Source organism: Crinia signifera, chromosome 4 (genome assembly GCF_055691185.1).
Source record: "Crinia signifera chromosome 4, ASM5569118v1, whole genome shotgun sequence".
Classification (NCBI taxonomy): Eukaryota; Metazoa; Chordata; class Amphibia; order Anura; family Myobatrachidae; genus Crinia; species Crinia signifera.
This window is the reverse complement of record NC_139220.1, coordinates 167105616-167127175: the sequence shown is the minus strand read 5'-3', so window position 1 is coordinate 167127175 and position 21560 is coordinate 167105616. Positions and strand designations below refer to the sequence as shown.

The 21560-nt window shown below is 41.4% G+C and overlaps 1 protein-coding gene across 4 annotated transcripts in view; it reads left to right on the top strand.

Moving 5' to 3' along the window:
• The window catches only part of GRAMD4 (GRAM domain containing 4), a 144738-nt gene that overhangs the window by 36013 nt on the left and 87165 nt on the right, over positions 1-21560 (top strand). For 3 of the 4 annotated variants that reach the window (XM_083182919.1, XM_083182920.1, XM_083182918.1), the window contains exons 2-4: positions 3369-3576; positions 9098-9218; positions 18450-18570. In XM_083182919.1, coding sequence (XP_083039045.1) covers positions 3418-3576; positions 9098-9218; positions 18450-18570 — 401 coding nt within the window. In that variant the 5' untranslated portion in view covers positions 3369-3417. Of the gene's footprint in view, positions 1-3368; positions 3577-8690; positions 8865-9097; positions 9219-18449; positions 18571-21560 lie in introns of those variants that run through there. The other variant, XM_083182921.1, reaches the window with a different exon arrangement.

The following is a 21560-nucleotide window of genomic DNA, read 5'->3' as shown; positions in this document are numbered from 1 at the left end:
GCTGGCCAATGAGGATGACAGTGCCACAGGATTAGTCAGAGTTGTGTTGCCAAATACCCTGCAGCATAGATCGTAATGGACCCAATCGACACGTGCGGCACTGCTTTTTTTTCCTGTTCTGGTCAGAGACCTTGGTGAACTGCCTCTTTAGTGCTTTTAAATTGTTAAGCACTTGCTGGTGAGAGCAGTGTATCCCCCTAGACTCCAGCATCTGGGCAATATTTCTGTACACAATCGTGTCTTTTACGGTACCAGTCACCTGGCGCTTGATTTCCTCCTCTGCCCTAATGAGTAGCAGCTCCTTCACTTCAGCATCAGACCAATTGCTGGCAGCCATAATGATGTTGTGCTGCGGAATGAATAGCAGTGTCTGCTAGGGCAGCCTGTGGTGCTGGCAGCAAAGTGGAAGGTGGCTGCTGGAGCAGCCTCTGATACAGCAGGGGAAAGTCAGCAGGACAGACATGCAGCACATGTGCACAGAACGCTATCCTCCATGCTATGTGCGCAGTCTGCGGGGCTCTGAGTGATGATCATTTACCAGTGCCCCAGCAGCACCAATCAGTGAAGATTTTAACATGCTCAGTCAAATAACCCGGTTAGGGAGCGTTTCCACTACCCTTGAATCCGGGTGCTAACCGGGTGCTACCATGATCATGACCTGGGTAGGATTGCCGGGGAATCCAAACCGGGTTATTTGACAGGGAGCATTTCCACTAGCAGAAAAACCCGGGTAGAAGCGCGTCCCCGCGGAGATTACCGGGTTATTTCTTCTAGTGGAAAAGGGGTAATACTAACCAAACAGCTCCCACAACTTAATGGGTGTGGTATAGGGTTCCAACAGTCGGGGTCCCGACTGGCCAGACTCAGACAGCATGGAGGGCACAACAAAGCCCCTTGCGGGCTCGCTGTGCTCGCCACACTGCGGGCACAATGGCTTGCTACGCTCACCACCTATTCTATTCTCCCTCTATGGGGGTCGGGGACTCCCACGAGGGAGAATAGACAGTGGTCGTTGGGAACCCGTCTGTCGTTTTAACAGTCGGGATCCCAACGTCGTGTTAATGACGGTCGGGATCCCGACTGTCGGGACCCCGTCCGGCACCCAATTGAATTTAGGTCTGAGCATCAGTGCTGGTTGTAATAAAAGTGAAAAATTACACATCACATACCATAATATCATGCAACTTTGATGTTGAGTAGCTTGTGTATATATGACTGGCAACACTCTCCTCATTGTATACAATAATTTTATACTACAATACATTGTATGTTATTTAAGGCACAATAAAGACTAAACATAAAGCGTGCAATAGATGTATTCTGCAGTAAAGTATTTTAGTCTATTTTTTATTTTTTATTTTTTTATTATTATTACTACAAAAATGTATTCGTATCAATTTCCCCATATTGCTGATCTTCTCAATGTTTAAAAACTTTTTGGTAGTGTTGAACAAAATGTAAATGTTAGTGCGTTAAGCATGTTTCAAAGAATGGTTAACCATCTGCAGACTACTCACTTTCATAGAAGCATTGTTATACCACTTTCACATCGCCGACACGTTTTAAAAACCGGTAATTAAAACGGGTCAGAGCCTTAACATTGACGCAGATTACCGTTTTAAATACCGGTTTATACCCCTTTCACATCGCACTTTTAAAACGGTAAATTGCCGTTTTTTTTTCCCTTTTTAAAACGTTTAAGCCTGCACTGTGAATGCATAGCATTGTACACATTCACATTGCACAAAAAACGGCAAGGAACCGTGTAGGACTCTGCTTTTTACACGGTTTGAAATGCCAGTTAACTTTAAACGGTAAATCGGCTGTGGTGCATTCACAGTGCAGGCTTAAACGTTTTAAAAAGGGAAAAAAACGGCAATTTACCGTTTTAAAAGTGCGATGTGAAAGGGGTATTAGTGTTTCCCTGATGGCTACTTTGTTAGGGCAAGAAACCACGCTGACAGATCCCAGCACTGTCATTAGCGCCATGTAATGGAGGGAGCAACTTGACTGACTGTTTTAGTTTGCTTTTATTTGGGACTATATAATCTGTTTGTGGTTGTCTTTAAAACCAGGAATCCTTGTCATTGCAACATTCTGGCATCTCTCAATATGCTTTCCGCTGCTAAGTGTTCCAAAGTTCATATGGATTTACATGCTGCATAATGCTGGAAGGAATGTTACTAGTCGGAGAGCTAAGGATTGCACACAGATTGTAGTGTTCTGTGAGTGATCTGATTGCGTAACCTATTATGACTATTTTGTATAGCGGCAACATATTCTAAAGTACAGTTATATCTCTTCAATGTTTGGTATTCCGTGGCCACCATTATTTGAGGGGCTTATGAGTTCACATGACTGTAGCATACTGTCTGTTCTGCATACATCTCAAGATTTGTTGTCTGTCAAGCTGGGTGCACACCATACTGTATCGTCCATAGTTTCCCTAGTGCTACTTGGAACTCCTGGACAAATGATAAGCATACACATTGATCCCAGTGTATTCTGTTCTTGACAAGATAGTCGGTAAGGATTTGACTGCATGTACAGACAATGGAGGGGATCGATAACTACCTTAATCAGCCAAATACAGGTTATTTTAGCATGTCGCACACAGATGCTGGCAATCTGCAACATGGTGGCAGTGGCCTACCTATGCAGCCAGGACCATCCCCTATTACTGTGACAGCGATGGTATTGGGATTATATTGCAATGTAGGATGGGACTTTTCATGCTGGACATCCTTACCCTGTGCTGGACAGACCCCAGCATGTGAAATACTGCATTTGCAGTATTTTATCAAAACTGATGCTGAATTTCCCCCTGTAGTTCCTACACACTTAAAGATATGCACAAAAATCTTAAATAATATAGTTATCATGCATATCGTTTAGAAAATTGCCTAATGAGTATTCAGCTTCAAACTAAGACTGAGACACTAGCTTTGGGAATTGTTGCCACACATATAGATAGCAACATGGTGCAATTAAGTAGAACAGTGGTTCAAAAACTGGACACCATAAAAGTATTGTGCTTTTTTTTTATGTGGTTTAAGACCTCCATCTTGTTTCCCATGTGTTTTTGTAAATTATCAAATTATTTAAGCCTTTAAACTTTTACGTGTGCCTTTTAAACATTCCAACTATCAGAATGTTGTGTCAATAATTTGAAGCCAAGTTTGCCTATTCTTTACCCCTGTTTATTGCACAGTTCTAGGGATTAATGAAGCGGGCACTTTAACAGTTGCAGACAATGTTAATCCGTCACATGTTTCACTTGGGTGTGTGTAGAGTTGAGCATGTATTGCCAAGTCTGTGAAATGCTAGAGCTTTGTTTGCTAAATGTCTTCCTACTTTCCACCTTGCAGGGACAAAAACAGTCATGTTAAAGTAAAGCAGAAAGGTGCCGTGCTGAACATGCTAAGGAGGCTAGACAAGATTAGGTTCAGAGGTCAGAAGCGAGACGAGTTCCCTGACTTGGCAGAGTCTCCAAACGCTTCAGATACAGAATGTGGAGATGAAATCCCTCTGAAAATACCTCGGACGTCAAAAGACAATGAAGAGTTAAAGGACCCTGTGAGTGCTATTTGTATTATTTCCGTTAATGAATTCCAATTTAAAAAAAAAAAAAATGTTTTACAGCTTCTTCCTAATAACTGTTTAACATTCATGGTGGCACCGAATTACGGGTGGTTTATTTGCGTTTATTTGCTAAGATAGAAGTTCTTTAAAGATTGGAAGTTGCTATGGGCAACCAATCAGATTCTATATATTCTAGAAGTTGCTAAATAAGTAGATTCTGATTGGCTGATCACAGCAACATCCCATCTTCGATAGAACACCCATCTTAGTAAATAAACCAGTGTAAGTTATCAACACTTTAAAAGAGACTTTTTTTTCTTTTCTGTTTAACCACTTGAAGTAAATAAATAAGCACCCCCCCCCCCCCCCCCCCCAAAAAAAAAAACAAAAAAACAATTTTATATTATATTAAACCTAATGTAGTTTTCAGGAAAAAAAAATGCCTACCGCAAACTATACATTTAGCCTACCTCAAAATAAAAAAAGGTGCATATGATTGGGCAGGTTACACTCAGAGCAATGATGTGCTCTCTTGCGCCATCAAACATCCGGCCCTGCAGAACAGCAAGTACAACATTTTTTTTTTTTTTAAACTGTAAAAAAAAAATCACAGCAGGGGGGTTTTCAGCTACAGTTGATGGATGAAAGATAAACCCTTCTGTTCCCACCACCCTATCACCTGGCCAATTTGTTCAACATCAGGAGCCCTGAACCTTGTTCCCAGGTTGACTATTGCCTGGATTGTGGAGTACAGTGATTTGTATTTTTATTCACAATATAGTTGCTCCTAAATATGATGTGAATGTTGCTGCCATCCAAGGGGAAAAAAACCATACTACCGTTTGCACTTGCTATGCATTACTAAATAGATGTGATACAGCTAGCTAATTATATTTGTGTGATGTATATTCATTTGGTAGTAGCAGACTCAAATTTAAAGCTCATTGCTCATCTAATATAATCTTCCTGCTGAATAAAACGCATACGTATTGTAATACTCATAGGGCTGGCTTCATTTAACCTCAGGTCAATTCAACTGCAGCCTGCAGCAACCCACAGGATGCACTTTACCCCTTCCTGAGCCTCGAGCAGAATTCTGTGGTAAAGTAGAGGATTTTCTGTCATTATCGTGGCCACCACAAATGTGTGCTAACCCATAGCTCTGAGCCCTTCTTCCGGAATCTAAGGGTTGACGTCAGTTAGCTCCAAATTTGTTGTAAGGCTTGTATTTTAATAGCTCGAAGCATAAGGTCAGAGGCTCCATATCCTTTTCTCATATGTTCAGAGCTTAGTTGATGGCTTCCCATAGCCTGCCCTTAAGTGTACATGAATCTGCCGTAATAATGCCAAATTTTCATGTGCATTGGATCTGCCATAAACCTGTTACTTAAAACAGGATACAGCCATATAAAGCCATAACAGGTTGTGAAGTGGCTCATAACTGTCATTTCTAAAACACAGCTTGTAACATGGCAGTTAGGGGCTGATTGGTCCTCCATCACTCTATACTTCATCACTTGTTTAGGCTTCATACATTTGGCCCAGTAAGTACGGTTTCATTCTGGCACCCTGAACCTAATCGGTAAGGAGGGCCTATTTCAGTGGTTCCCAAGCTCTTTGCTTGGGCACCCTTGGGTTCCTTGGGATGTGTGTAAGGGTGCCTCTGGTTGGGGGGTCCATGACCAAAACAATTATTTATGCTTAAAGTGATGGCAAAACCTGTGCTGGTGGCTGCCAATCATAAAATGTATGGACAATTAGAACACCGCTATGTTCCCAACCACATAACTGAACCTGAGGGTGACATAAGAAACATTTTGACTAGGGGTGCCTTGCACAAATGCTGACATGCTAGAGTGCCCTGGTCAAGAAAGTTTGGGAACCACTGGCCTATTTTAATTCTGAATGGCGAAATTCTTGTAATGTTAAATCACGTGTAACTTTGTGCTCTTAAATTACAATAGGCCCTCCTTACTGATAAAGTGCAAGGTGCTTCAATGATTACTATTGTATGTTGACCTGCAGGACTCCAACTTGTTAATGATTTGAAACTGCCTCACAGTAGACAGATTCAAAATGTCAACCCATAGCACTAAAGGTGGCCATACACAAGCAGATTTATCTTCAGATTTGCTTGGAAATGCTGGTGGAAACCTGACAAACTGTCACTCATCCATAACCATGTTTTTGTTCCAACCAGCCAGATCTGAAGATAAATCTTACTAGTGTATGGGCACCTTAACACTAGCAATGTTTTCACTGCATTGCCGCATCACAACAGTCTTAATCAGTGGCAGAGGTGGGGCAACCGCACAGACTAAAATTTAAATAGGAGCTTCACACTAACTGCCAAACATGGGCAAACCTCGCCCACTGGAACATAGTGTGGCTCCTATATTGTGCTGCAGACCCAACGCTGGTCTTAATTATGAATGGCAATTTCAATACATTCCTTCAGACTGAAGCTAGGTGCACACTACAGGATTGATGCGTCAATCCCAAGGATGAAAGTGCTCACCTTTACACAAAAAGCACTTTCTTGCTCAGTGTGTATATTGCATTTAACTCTAGAATGGGATCGGGACAGTGGGAACCATATAACCTGTTTGTACCCATGCGATCTCATTTCCTCAATCTGAGTGTTGCAGGAGAGTTTGCAGCCATTTATCGACGTTAAACACTCCTGCATACACACTATCCAATTATTGGGCAATAGGCCAGTAATTGAATAGTGTGTACTGTACCTAGTTTATTAGCATGTGCATACATTTTTTTACATCTGTTTCACACTTTAATTGCATACATCATTACTAAAGGATCATGTTATTGTGCATACCAATACAATGTACATTTCAAGGAAAGGAAATATATTCAGCATACACAAAAGGCACTAAGCATATTTACTTTTCCACATAATAAGAGCACACAATTTACAGAAGTACTATGAATTGCTGGATGCCTTAACTATGACTAGTGGTAGTACATGTTCATATATTTGTGTGGGATTTTTACATTTTTATTATTTGATAGCTAAAATACAGTGAGGTATTGTAGTGATATGGTGATAGGACCTTATTCAGAGTTTAACAAGGATTTGCTAAACTACAACTGCTGGCACTAGGCTGCCAGGGGGCGCCCCACGTGCTGGGTCCCACCTGTTGATCTGCCCTCAAAATTTTGCTCTATGTTCTGCGCTGCACAACAAAGCGCTTGCACATCACTGGCGGCCTCCTGACAGTGCAGCCTAGTTGTTTCAGACCTGCTGCGGCTACTCCTGCCACCACGGCCCTCCCCCCAAGTGGTGGTCAGTACCCCTCCCACAAAACACTGCATCACAGTTGTCACCTCCCTTTGTTACTACTTAAACTACGATCACTGTGAGACCACAGTTTAAGTGCATATATGCACTGGCGCAGGTCTTCAGAAATTGCTTTGTAGTGGTTTTAGGAGATCTCTGAATTAAGCTAACGGTTGAATGTTGCCTGTTTGTGTTTTTGACTACATTGTGTACTGATGCCATTAGTTTATGAAGAGAAATGCTCCCTAAAGGGGCCTAAACATGTAGAGATTTGCTGAGTGATGTTAGAAAGCTCAGCACACAGCGATGTGTCTCCGGTTGCCCTACATCACACTGGGTGTGAACCCAGCACTCTGCCCATTCAAATGTTTTTTTGCACTGAATAGATGCCACTTGCAAGCATGCAGCATCTATTCTCCTTCATCTGGCACAGCTGCAGTCTCCACAGCAGGGCAGATAGAATGGCCAATGTACCAGCCAACCTCCTGATCACCCACAGTGCACTGTGGTTGGGTGGTATTGGCGCTCCTGACTTATTGATGTCCATGGTAAAGGATTGAGTCGTGTCCTAGTTTAGCTGACCTGCTGGAGCAACATACTGCTGAAATCCTAAGGATTTAAAAAAAATAAAAATTAAAGAATAAATAAAATGTCTGAGAGGGTGTCTCTTGTACAGCATGGGTCACCCATAGGCACCTGCCTCACATGCCTAGTGGGCAGGTGCCTATGGGTACCTGCCCACTTTCTTGTAATCTTGAAGAATCCCTGGAGCTCTTAAAAGCAATGTCTACAAAGACTACAAATGCCTGGAAGCTATACTGTTCTGGATAGCTATGCTGTTACTTATATATTTATTTAAAGCCTTAAGTTCTGTATACACCTATACAATCTAGTTTTCATTTGATAAGCCCTACTCATGATTGAACAGCCCCAAACTACAGCCGATTTATGCATGTACCGAACTACAGAATTTTAATTATTGGAAGAACGGCCAGCATATCGATCGAAAGTGTGTACACACTGCACTTTTGTTCTGATATGGTCCCATTCAGTCAGATGAATATTAAACTGCACATAAGATTCTACTGACCGAGGCAGAGTAATCGATTGTACCACATGAGCGCACAGTGTACATGCCTATATAATCTAGTGGCTGTCCATCTGAGGTCGAAAGAACAGCCAGACAATTGTATATGTGTACTACCCAGCATTATTCTTCAGGTAGTGAAAGATTCAATTACTGTAGCTTTGGGTTGTGATCCAAAGATTGTGTTGTTGAAGCTTCTGTTTGTCACCATACAGAAAGCATATTTTGCTCATAATAAAATTTGGAAGTACCAGCAGGCTCTGTTTACCATTTTATAGGTGGATAAATGCATTGGAAACGCTCAGTTAATTGAATCGGTCTCCAAATTAGATTGGATCAGCAATTTGAAGTCTTTCTGGCAATGTCTTTAAGTTACAGTATTGTTATGGTTTATAAATGTGTGGTCAGAAAAAGTATACAATGTCCATAGAATAATCCTTGAATCATTGTAATGTAAAGTGGAGCACTGCTTAATACCTTTTACAGCCCAATATACAGTACTGTGGCTGTAATACAAGTTCACTGTATGGTGGTAAAGCTGTTTGTTATTTCTTTATGTTCAAAAATGTAAAAATGATAAATGATTCATTGAACAGGCATAGTAATACCTGTATGAGGAAATGTGGATCCCTGCAGTGTTTGGCTCCCTCCTCGTTTTTCTTTTTTCATCTAAAGGCCTCCATGACGTTGCAGCTTCCCTTACTGCTGCAGGAATGCTAACCGTATAGTTCTACGCCTGCGTACACTAAGGAGTCCTATTTCCTTCACTGTCCAAGCTGTTTAAAAAAAAAAGGCTTTGTGCTGTAGTTCAAACCTCAACAGAATGCTGCTGTTCTACTTTCCATCACTTATCTGATACTGCAGGATTTGTGCTGTGACCACAGCTCAAGGAATAAGGTTAATGCTGCCTTATTTATTTATTTATTTTTTTCCTTCTTACTGATATGCTGCAGCAGTGTCTGCTCCGTTCTGTGTAGAAGACAACGACACATCTTCATGATCTCTGTAGTTTTATACAGAGGAAAATGATTTTACTGCATACACATGAGTTTGCATTGTTAATGTATTCACACTGCAGTGTGCGGTCTGATATTCAGAGTGGCTTATGTTACTGTTTAACTCCTTCTTAGGCTGGTTCAGGGACCATCATCATGGCTTCTGGAATATCGGAATTCAACCGGACAGATGCTGACCGACTGAACGAAGTGAAGGGGCATCTAGAAATTGCTTTATTAGAAAAACACTTTCTCCGTAAGTACAGTATTTCTCGAACTATACATTTTATGGGCCATCTCTCCTCCCTGCTTAGTAGATTGCATTTGTTTTCATTACAGATCCAAAGTTACCTTTTTTTTGTAGAAGTAAATGTTTCTCTATAAAATAGTTTATAATGAATTGTGTGCCATGAATCAATCGGCAGAGGTAATAGACTGCAAGGTATTGCAGGCGTTACACAAACAGATGTTAAGTCCTTTTTAGGTGGGGTTAAAGTAACTGAGGGGCAGATTTATTAAGCTCGGTGAAGTGATAAAGTGTCTGGTTTTTATCACTGGCCAATCAGCTCCTACCTGTGAAGTTACAAGCTTGGTTTGAAAAATTACAGGTAGGAGCTGATTGGCCAGTGATAAAGACCAGACACTTTATCGCTTCCCCGAGCTTATCAAATCTACCCCTGACTTCCTTATTTGTTTTTAAATCTTTGTTAATATACAGGTTCGTATTTAATGAGCAGTTGTCACTTGCATATAGTAAGATCACACAAATTGGTTAAGAATACAATTAGTTTATAATCTATATTCAATTATAGAATATATGTAAAATATATATTTTGTAACTAAAAAGGTGTGTACACACAGTGAGATTTAACATTAGATTTTGACTATACAGTCAAAATCTTATTGGGATCGCATGGTAATTGAACAGGTTCTTAACCTTTCGATCCTGATGCACACTCCCTTTCAGCCCTTATCGAATAGCCAAATACAGTGCAGCAATAACTAAATAGTGCAAATCTAATGTAGATCGCATGAACTGTATGTAGATAGTACAGAGTTGGTAAACATTGCATAGCAATCAAATCTAGTCGAATAGGAAAGGTATCTCACGTGTGTACACACCATTGGTTTGGCACTCTGTGGATCTGGCTTGTAGACTGCTTCCCAGGTGACCTCCACAATACACATCTAGAAGCTGAAAACATTGTACAGGCAAAATATTTGTGGTACTCCAGGTAGAATAAATGACTCAAAGCAGTGTTGTGACATTCAACATTTCCGCATTTGTATTAAGTGCTTTCAACCGGAACGGCAAACATGACAGCATAAACCAAATGCCTACCAGTACAGTGATCCTCATTCCATACTTCGGGGATTTTGTGGTCCTCCATGTACAGCATCGTTGGCAAGGTGCACCCGGATGCTGGGAAACCCAGTGAAACAATAAGTAAGCTGCTGGGAAATGGCAGTGTGTACAGGACAATGTGACTGTAACATCAAACTCTGTAAGCAAAGGAAAGTGGGGTTGATGGATATATAGAGGTGTGTGTGTGTGTGTGTGTGTGTGTGTGTGTGTGTGTGTGTGTGTGTGTATGTATATGTATGTATGTATATGTATGTATGTATATATATATATATATATATATATATATATATATATATATATATATATATATATATGTATATATATATGTATATATATATGTATATATATATATGTATATATATATATATATATATATATATATAGTGTGTGTATATGTTTGTATTAAATGTAACTTCACTAGGAGTTGGTCTTCAGTAACGATAATTATATAAGATCTCACACACAAACAAGTTACGAAACAATACAAAAAAAACAATATTTTATACCTATATAACCTGTAGGAAGTGGAAATCTTATTGTAGCACCACATTTCATGCATTGCTTAATTTATCCATCAGCTCCTAGTTCCTCTGTTCTTGTACATGAGGTTTCCTCGCAGCTTTGTTATTATTTCACTGAGTTTACCAGCAACTGGGTGAACTGTGCTGATGTCACTGTACTGCAACGACTACGAAGAGTGTCCAGCAAGAGCGGTTCAGGGTGCATTCCAGGTTTGGTTAGACATTGTTTGCTGTTACTGATGAAAGCGCTTATAAAAAACCCCAGATGTTAAAGTTTACCATGTTGCTTTGTGTTATACATACTGATCAGCCATAACTTTTAAAACGGCCTGTGTAATATTGTGAAGGCTCCTACTGACAAGACCACTACTATAAGGGCATACCATTGGCATGTAGGGGGTGTATTGGCCTGTATATGTGTCTCTATATAAATGTAAGGGCTTCATAGACCATGATCTTATTCTAACTTGTTTTGAAAGTACAAATTAAGCTATTTTTATCTTCATGACCAATCAACAACTTTTAAGTTGTATCACCGACACACACACAAACACACACACACACACACACACACACACACACACACACACACACACACACACACGTACATGATGTAATTTTTGGGTACCCAGAGATGTTAAGGTTAGTTGAAACAAAAGCCTTTGTCTACATAGAACACACTAAAAACATTAAGACTGCATCCACTTTATATCACAAAACATAAATGTTAGTGAAGTAATCCTCTGTTAACCACTTCCTTTGTGTGGTTGCATCAGATACGACCCACCCAGGCTGGCTTTTTTCCTGGCATGTCTGCATGTGATGTGACTAGTCATTGATGCACACCAGGCCACAGCAAGAAGATTATTTTCTTATTCGTTATTAACTTACAAAAGCACACAGATGATTCGTGACCTCAAATGTCTGTAGCCCACAGTCTCTTGTCTAGGTTATGATCAGCTAAGTTCCATACTCTTTACCAGGGTGGTACAGGGGTCAGTGGCACCTGGTTCAGCCAATAGCCCCTGGTGCACTTCTGAAAAAGGACATGACTCCACAGAAAAGGTAGTGTCTTTGCAGAAGCCCCTGTTCTACATCACCCTGGGGAATTTCTTGTCTAATCATACTTGCCTACCTGATCCTCTCCATGAGGGAGAAAATTCTCATTTCCTGGACTTCCCTGTAATGTGTACACACACACACACACACGCGCGCGCAGACATTCTAGGGTTCATTTTTGTTAGGAGCCAATTAGCCGACCAGTATATTTTTGGATTGTGAGAGGAAACCGGAGGAAACCCACACAAGCATGGGGAGAATATACAAACTCTGCACAGTTAGAGCCATGGTGGGAATCAAACCCATGACCTCTGTGCTGTAAGGCAGAAATGCTAATCATTACACCATCAGTGCTTCTCCAATGTTAGTCTTTTTCAGTGTTTAGGATCAAATGTCAATAGTCATTGGCTCATATGTTACCAGATTTTTGTTCCAACCATCCAGACTGGACATAAACTGGCGATACACCTAAAGATATTTATGACAGGCAATTTATGGAGTTGCCCATAGCAACCAATCTTATTTTATCTTTATTAGAATGCAGTAAACCAATAATTGCTTGAATCTAGTGGCTACGGGAAATACTATCACTTGTACGTTTTAGAAACTTTAGTTAATCTTCCTTTTGTTGCTATAAAATGCAAGGTACATGAATTCTGATATAATTGGTTACCTGATTGAAAATGGACTAAGTCATGTAGTGGTCTCTATCCCATGAAAATGGACTAAGTCATGTAGCGGTCTCTATCCCATGGAATATAACAGTGTTCATTATAAAGAATGGATCCTTATGCAGATGCACTAAATAATTCTTAGAGCTACAGTACATTGTTTACATTCAGTGTTATTTAGCAAGTGGTTCATTGTGATCCCAATTCAGATTCCACTGTTAACTGTTTTTATTTAAATGACATGGTCAATGTCTATTTTCCCCTTTTTATTTAGCAATTTATCTGATTTATGTGTGAAAGCCTTGTATCGTCTATATACGGTTTTCTTTTTTGATTGAGATTTGCAGCATCCATAAACAGGTAAAATGTGTGTAGCTTTGTGACTTTCAGTGATGGGTTTTATTGGTATGTAAATTAAAATCCTCCAAACATTTTATGAATTGAATTTCTCATCATTTTGTACTTGTGGATTACATTTAGCCGGATTGTGTATATTGTATCAACCGATATGCTACTACATTCTTAGGGCAGTATTCAATGGTAATATTCTCCGTGCACGGCGAGCATTTTTTTTTGCTCGCCGTGCACTCTCCGTGTTCCGGAGGGCTCGTTGCCTCTCCTGCTGCCACTATTCAATGTTTATAAGACTCGCCGCCACTCGCGGCGAGTCTTAACCCCTGCAGCGGACGAGCGTCCGCAGCAGGGAGCTGACAGGGACGTGGCATCCAGGGAGATTAAAGTCTCCCTGGATGCCACAGAACATATGTGAGGGTAGGGGGCCCCCCTGGGACCCAGGCAGCACAGGCTGCCCCCCTCTACAGCCAGCGGGGGACCCAGTATTCACTGTACCCGAACGTGCTTCGGGTGCAGTGAATATATGAATATCTAATGAGCGGCTCGAGCGCTCTGGCCCCCTGCTGGCTGCACTGTGTAAAAAAAAGAAAAAAAAAAAAATGTAAAAAAATATTTTTTTAAAAATTAAATATATATTCATGTGCTATAGGCACATGAATAAAAATAACATGGCCCTCCACAGAAAAAAAAACCTGATTTTTTTGACACCAAAATTAAAAAAAACACCCTTTTAGTTTAAAAGTTCACATTCCTGCTCTCCATCAAAAGATGGAGAATTTCTTCACGGAGAGAGACGGCGAGAATCACTAAGAAAGACGGAGAATATTTCACATTGAATAGGGTGGCTCGCCTTTGGAGAAAAAAAACCTCTCTCCACGGCGAAAAAAGCACAAGTTCTCCACAAAAGACGGAGAACTTTTCTCATTGAATACTGCCCTTAATGTCTGCTTCAAGCTTGGAAATCTTTCATTGCCTTTTGTACTAGCAGCACTATTTCTTAAGGACTCTGCTTCATTTGGCATGGCTGAACGCTCTTCTGATGCAAACTTTACATTATCCAGGTCTTCAGACTTTCGGCCTAATTCAGACCTGACTAGGGCAAATTTGTTCTCAATATGGGCAAATCCATGTTGCATTACAAGTGGGGCAAATGTAATATGGGCAGAGTTAGATTTGGGTGAGTTTTGTTTCTGTGAAAGGTAAATTCTGGCGGCTTTATTTTTACACTGCAATTTAGACTTCAGTTTAACCGCACCCCACCCAAATCAAAAGGTCCATACACACTGAGCGATTTTTGTCCTGAGCTTTTTTCCCAGGGGTGGACAACTTTCCATAGCAGGACACTATGGAAAGAAGTCCGCCCTGCCGCTCATTTGATGTTAATACCAGTGGATTAGCTGCGGCCACCAGCGAAGATGCGAGAGCACACATCGCTCATCCCTGGCCATTACACCATGGGCAGCTTGTGAGCTGAAAGCAGCTCAAATGACAAAACTGAAGGCCCATACACACTGGGCGACTTTGAGCTGAAAGCCATTCAAAACAGCCTGTTTGAGCAGCTTTCAGCTCAAAGCCGCTGAGTGTGTATGCCCCAGTGATGGGCGCTGCTGCGTGCTCCCGCAACATCGCCGGGAAAGCCGCTCATCTGCTGGTTATACCAGCAGATGAGCGGCTTTGAGGACGGCTTTGCATAGCTCTTAATTTTCCTTGTGATAAAGTTTGTGTTAGGCCATTTACCCTGTCCTGGTTTTCTTCTTTATCAATCTGCTGCTTTGGTGTTCCTTTCCCCTTACTCAGTTGGGAGTACTACATGGCTGTGTTTGGCCCATTATTATCGGACTGTGCTATTGGCTGGCAAACTCTCTTGAATTTTGGCAACCGAGTATAAGCATTTTTTTCGGTACTTGTGTATTATCACGGCGCCCGAATTTACTATGTACGCAAACGTAGTGAAATCGCATTGCATTGCATGTCGTTATGGTATGGCATGCGATGTCATTTTGACGCATATAATGGCATTTAATGTACTATAGCATTAAATTACATATAATGTAATTTATTAATGCCCCCCCCCCCCCCACACTATAGACGTGATCCCGAAGCGTGGCGAGCGCAGCGGTACGTGTCCGACCGACCTTTTCATAACCTTACTATCCACGTCGACGAGGAGTTGATTTTAGATCGTGTGGCAAGCGCAGCGAGCCACCGAGCCCGAAGCGTGGCGAGCGCACATGTATTATGTTACATGTATTACGTGTCCCCTCGTGGGGCTCGCCATGCTTCGGGCTCGCTGCGCTCACCACACTATATAAAATCAACTCCACGCAGACGTGGATAGTGGGGGTATGAAAAGGTTGGTCGGACGCGTACCGCCGCCCCTCGCGGGGCTCGCCACGCTTCGGGATGACGTGGATAGTGTGGGGGAGGGGGGAACAAATTACATTATGTCATTTTAGCATTAAATGGCATTATTCTAGGTTCCATCAGAACCGATATCGCATTGCATGCCATACAATGCATTTTTTTTTTTATATCACATCCTATCTTTTTAATGGATTCACTGACACAGAGCAGTGAATAAATTAGATAGGAAAATTGCATCGCATGCCATACAATATGGCATGCAATGCGATTTCACTACCGTGAGTAACCCTCTATGCAAATGGAGTAGTGGGCGCCGTGATAATGTACAAGTACTTTTTTTTTTTTTTTTCTCGTGGCACCCCTAGGATAACTTTTTATTTATTGAGTAAATGGTGCCTACCTGTCATCCTGCAGGTTCAGTTATGTGGAGAGTGTATTATTAAATATACAGTGTTTAGATAGTTATATTTGTCCTTGTCACCCTTTCCCCAAATTGGTTGTAACATGTAGCTTTTGCTTGCCATGATTTGGGCCAGGTTCCTTGCTTCGTTTGGCACACTTTACCATTCTGAACTGTAGACCATGTGACTGAAGTATGAAAGTCCAAAAAAAAAAAAAAAATGTGAAATTCATGTTGATTTTTTTTTTTTTTTTCCCTACAAAGTCTATCTATTGACTTTCTATCTAAACACCGTAGATCTATCAACTGTAATCAGTTATGTGGTGGTATACAGACTTGTGCATGTTTTGTCCACTAGATCAGGTTTAGCCTGTTACTTTGACCATAAATTTGATTTGGTATTTTACCACCAACCCAATGTGCCCCTGCAAGAGCCTTGCAGCCCCCCAAGGTGCCTAGGCACACAGTTTGGGAAGCACTGGTCTATTCTTACTACTCCCGTAAAATAATTTAAAATACTTTTAATATTTCAGTATTCTCTTTAAATAGGTCGTACCCAACTGAGGTCTCCTATGACGCTCACCTCTATGTTGACCAATGTTACTGAATGTTTTATCTTGGATAGCCTTTTACCGCCTCAAATGCAACTTTCAAACAGTGTTCATTAGATTGTATTTCCACCTGTCAATAGAAACTGTCTGATATGGTTATTATATGTGTACAACACAACAATTTACACCTCAAGCTTTCTGAATAATGCTGCTTTCACATTGGGCGGTATTCAATGTGAATACCGGCGACGTGCAGCGAATCCTGTTTAGGATTCGCTGCACATTCGCCACTGCTCGCTGCGTTCCGGAGCCTCGCCGGCTCCGGTATTCAACGAGTCAGGGGCTCGCTGCCCCTGACCGGCGAATTTGAGCTCCTGCGGCGGATGCCGCAGGGGAGCCTGAGGACGGTGGCAGGCAGGGAGATGGAAGTCTCCCTGCCTTCCCCAGAACGTTTGTGGGGGGGAGGTGGGCTCCCCGGGTGCCAGGCAGCACAGGCTGCCCCCCGGGGGTGCCAGCAGGGGACCGGGTATATTCACTACACCCGGTCATGCATATGTAATGAGCGGCTCGGCTCCGGCCCCCTGCTGGCTGGTCTGTGTAAAAAAAAAAAAAAAAATGAAATATATATTCATGTGCTTACAGCACATGAATAAAAATAGCATGCCCCTCCTCAGAATAAAATTCCTGATTTTTTTACACCAAATGTAAAAAAACAAAACAAAAAAAAACACTTTATTTTAAAAGTTCACATTTCACTTCACCATAAAAAGATAGCAATTGCTACTTGGTGAATCATGGCGAAAAAAACCTTGAAATGTATTTGCCATCTGGTCATTGAATAGGGTGATTCACCGTTTTAGTCAAAAATTCGCCTAACAGCACAAAATCGCCATAAAAACCTGGCGAATCAGCCTCATTGAATACCGCCCATTGCCTAAACGTTTGAGACCCGGTATTTTGAAACTGTATTTAAAACTGTATTTTACCATCTTAAACCCCTTTCACACTGCACATAAATACCGGGTCTCAAGCAAGTTTGCAGTGTGAAAGCAGATAGACAGTAGCTATAAGACAACGTAGTGCATATGTAATGAGCTGCTCATTACATATGCACTGCCCTCATTGCATATGTGCATATGAATGAGCTGCTCATTACATATGTGCATATGTAATGAGTGAGTCATTACCTATGCACTGCACTAATTACATATGTGCATATGTAATGAGCGACTCATTACATATGCACTGCGCTCTCATAGCTGCTGCCTATACTGTCCTATATACCTTTTTTAAGAGCATTTCCCACTGGTAAAACACTGCTTTTTAACCGTTTAACAAATACAGGTATTTGTTAAACAGGTAAAGCCACCTGGAGCTTTCCCACTGCAGCTCTACCCGTTTAAAATGGCTAAAAAAAATGGCAATTTATAGTTTAAGAGCTGCAGTGGGAAAGGAATATTAGTGTCACCCATGACCCGACTTACTTTAGGCCTATAACTTGTTTGCATTGCATTCACAGTCACAAAAAATTAAAATGCATAAGGAGGTGGCTGAAGGCATTTGTCTGACACCACCTACTTACATACATTTGCAAAATCAGAATGCCGTTTCTTAGGATGCAGCAATGGATTCCCATCTTTCCCAGTGTTCGCTATTTTGGATGTTTCTAGGTACCATTCTGCCATAAGCTAAAGCTTATTCAGGCTGGTTGTTAGATTCAGGCACCCAGGTCCAATAAATCTGCAGACAATGCAGATCCTGGACTCATTGTGTCTTCAAAACACTTACCATTCCCTTGTCTTCTAGAACAGTGCTGGGTGCTGCCCATATAAATGCCACAGCATGTCATGGTGCAGGGTGATATTGGAAGTTCCTTTCTGTGAATTTGCAGATCCCACACCATCGGAATTGTGACAATCTGGGAACAAAGGATTTAATTAATATTTGTATGTAAATAATCTTGATTAATATTGATTGGCCGGTGATAAAGTACCAGCCACATTATCACTTCTCTGGGCTTAATAAATCTTCCCCAGTGTCCCTCGGTATGTACTGTTCTTTGTATTCAAGTCAGTGAACTTTATTACAGCACCTGTTCCTTCACCATGCTAGTGTGTTTTGGAATAACTGTTTGCCATACCCTTCATGGTTAAATGCTTCCATTCTGAGTGACATTTAATCTGAATTCGTTTTTCTATCAGAGGAAGAGCTCCGAAAACTGCGTGAAGAAACGAACATTGAAACATTAAAGCAGGAGCTGGAAAAGGAAAGGCAGAAGAGGGTAGAACTGGAACAGAAAATGACTGAAGTAGTGAAAACAAGGTAACTGAGAGACCAGGTGTCATGTAATAGGGTGCAAGAATCAGAAAGTGAGAGTTTGGGAGTCCCCCCCGTCCCCCCCCCTTTTTTTTTGTTGGTGTCTCCTTAATACTGGTTACTACTAAGTTTATTTTATTTTTTATTACACATTGCTTTATGTTAACACTAGTAAAATATATTTTGTGTTATAGTTTGTTAAATGGTTGGAAACCAGCAGTACCTTAATCGATATACAGGAAAATAATGCAGCAGTCTGAGATGTCAAAAGACTAAATACATTACAATCAGACTGTGGTGCAGACTTGCCAGAAACCAAGAAACCTCATTGCAGAAATAGGCACAGAGTATGCCACTGATATATAGGACTACAAAGCTACTGAAATAACCAGCCTTAATAACGTTCTGCAAATAGTGTAGTTATATCTGGACACAAATCGTAGACCATCATACCCATTTTTTCCTGTGTTACCAACAATGTGCAAATGTAAGAGTAACTAAAAAGCAAGAAAGGAGGGTAAAGAGTGGAAGTAGGGAAGGAAGATGGGGCTGAGCCACACTTCCCTATTGTACAATGTGGTCGAACAGGGCATTTTTTCCCCAAGGGATTTCTTGACTTGTTGGGAAAGGTTTTGTATGTGGGAGAGCCAGACGGAGAAAAATGTGTCTGGTTGTCTTTCTTGTTGATCCTTGAGGAATTGGTTAGAGATTCTAGGAAGGGCCATATTAGGGTTGACAGTGGCGAGCCATGGTTAAGAATGTTTTCGTTATTGTGTCAAGGTAACTCCCCAATCCAAATCGCTAGCCATTTAGCTACCACACTCCATTATAGTGTCGAGATTTAAGTCTTCATCAGTGTTTCTCAAGCCTGTTCCTCATGGGACCCTAACAGTGTATGTTCATCTAGTTGGAGCACGGGTATATTACCACACTAGCTCTATTAGTGGTGCTAATTATTACTGTGGATGTCTTGAAAACTGGTACTGTTAGGAAGAGGCGAGCTGGAGCCAGCACTTCACTTCACTTCTTGTGAAGTCGGGCTCGTTCTGCAAGATCCCCTGTTCAATGTGGTCAGGGAAGACCGCATTGAATAGGGCCCCGCAGCCATCTCCTGTCGGGAGATGGCTGCGGATGATTGAATACCCCCCTTAAGCTGGCTACACACTGCGTGATGTATCATTTACGATATGCACAGTACAGTGTGTATGAATAATATCCTTCGCTTTGCGTGTTAACGACATCTGTACATGCAGCTCAGGCTGATAATATAGTAAAGGACTGCATGTATGAAGCGGTGGTCCTGGTGATGTCACAGATCAATATCATTAAGAATATCGGTCAGTATGTATGCGCTATGAGATTCTCCCACCGCACTGCAGTTATAGTTATCAGTAATCAATATCATCTGTGCCGGGAATCGCCGAGTGTGTACCTATCTTAAGGCTCTGGTGGTGCCACGTTTGACTAACAGGAGAATAGTGACTGCTTTGGAGTTTCACTAAACAATGACCGATAGAGGAACTGAATGGCAGGAAGTTTAATCTGGAAACGTGTTTGTTACACATGCAGTTCTGTTATACATAGGCAGTGGTAAGCTAGCTGGAGAAGTATGAAATAAGCAGATGCTAGTAGTGGTGCAGACATCTGTGTTCTCGTATTATTTGCATTGCTGTGTAAATGCTCATCATGTGACACACACATGTGAACAATATCTAGTATAGAATGTGGTTCCTGCAGGGCATTAGCCTAATGAGTATTGGCATTCAATGACGGGGGAGAAGATGTCAAACCTTGAAAGTGGAGACGTTGTCCATAGTAACCATTCAGCATCTAGCACTACCTATGAAATGACATTGAGGAGCAAATTGGTTGTTATGGTTAAGTTCTTTGATGCATCTTCTCCACAGTCTGGATCAGGAAAAGAAGGCTATTGGTATAAAGATTGACAGCTTTGCAAGTAAGCTGCAGCACTTCATTGAAGAGCTAAACGAAACACTTAAGACTAGTGTTACACAAACCTCATACCATGTCTTCGCAGATGAATACTTTTCTCATGTGACAGAGCCTTCCCAGAAGGAACCGCTTAGTATTACTCATACATTTGCCCAAGTCCTATTTAAATATGTGCTTACTGGCACGGTTCAGCTTTGTATGGCTTTGGACGTGAACGTCATGCTAGTGAGTAATAAATATAGAAGGTGATCCCAATAATGTCTTTTTACAGACTTTTAATTGATCACTGGGGCTGATTCGGTGGTTGCATTATGCGGTACTTATATGTTGGACGCCCACTATGCTATTTGCTTAGTTTTACGCGTCCCCTTGCGGGGCTCGCTACACTTGCCATGCTTCTAGCTCGGTTGCTCGCTGCGCTCGCCACACTATGTAAAATAAACTCCACGCGGACATGGATAGTGGGGGTATGAGCATACTTACTATAGTGGGCGCCCAACTAACAGAAGTACCCATTATGCTTACTTGATCCACTGATGTGTGGATCACATCTGTTCATCTGCATGGACATTTAACATATGGCGTTAAATCATTCTACTGGAGACAGTGAAGCTGCATCCTAGGAAGTGACTACTGACTCCGTCACTCCCAGATAGTGTGGTCGAGTGGCTTTTTTTCCCCTTATTCTTAGAATGTGGCTTGTTGTCATCAAATGCTAGCAGTATGTCAGACGTGCAGAGGTTTGTGAGGCACTGCGAACAACATTGCAAGGCCTTATCTGAACATAAGCAATATATGTGCAGAACTTAAAAAATTGGTGATGTACTTTTAACATTGGATTTCCATACATCTATGAATTGGTCCCATTCTTTTATTTAATGCACCAAGATGATGGTAGCTGCTACAAAGCCATAAAAAGTGGGAAAAAGTAAAATTAAAGCCCTGTGCTGTTGCTGTTTTCGGTCTGTCCAATGGATGTTTCCTCTGTTGCTGAATAATACAACGGTGAATGGATAGGAGTGATTGTAAAGCAAGGAAACAAA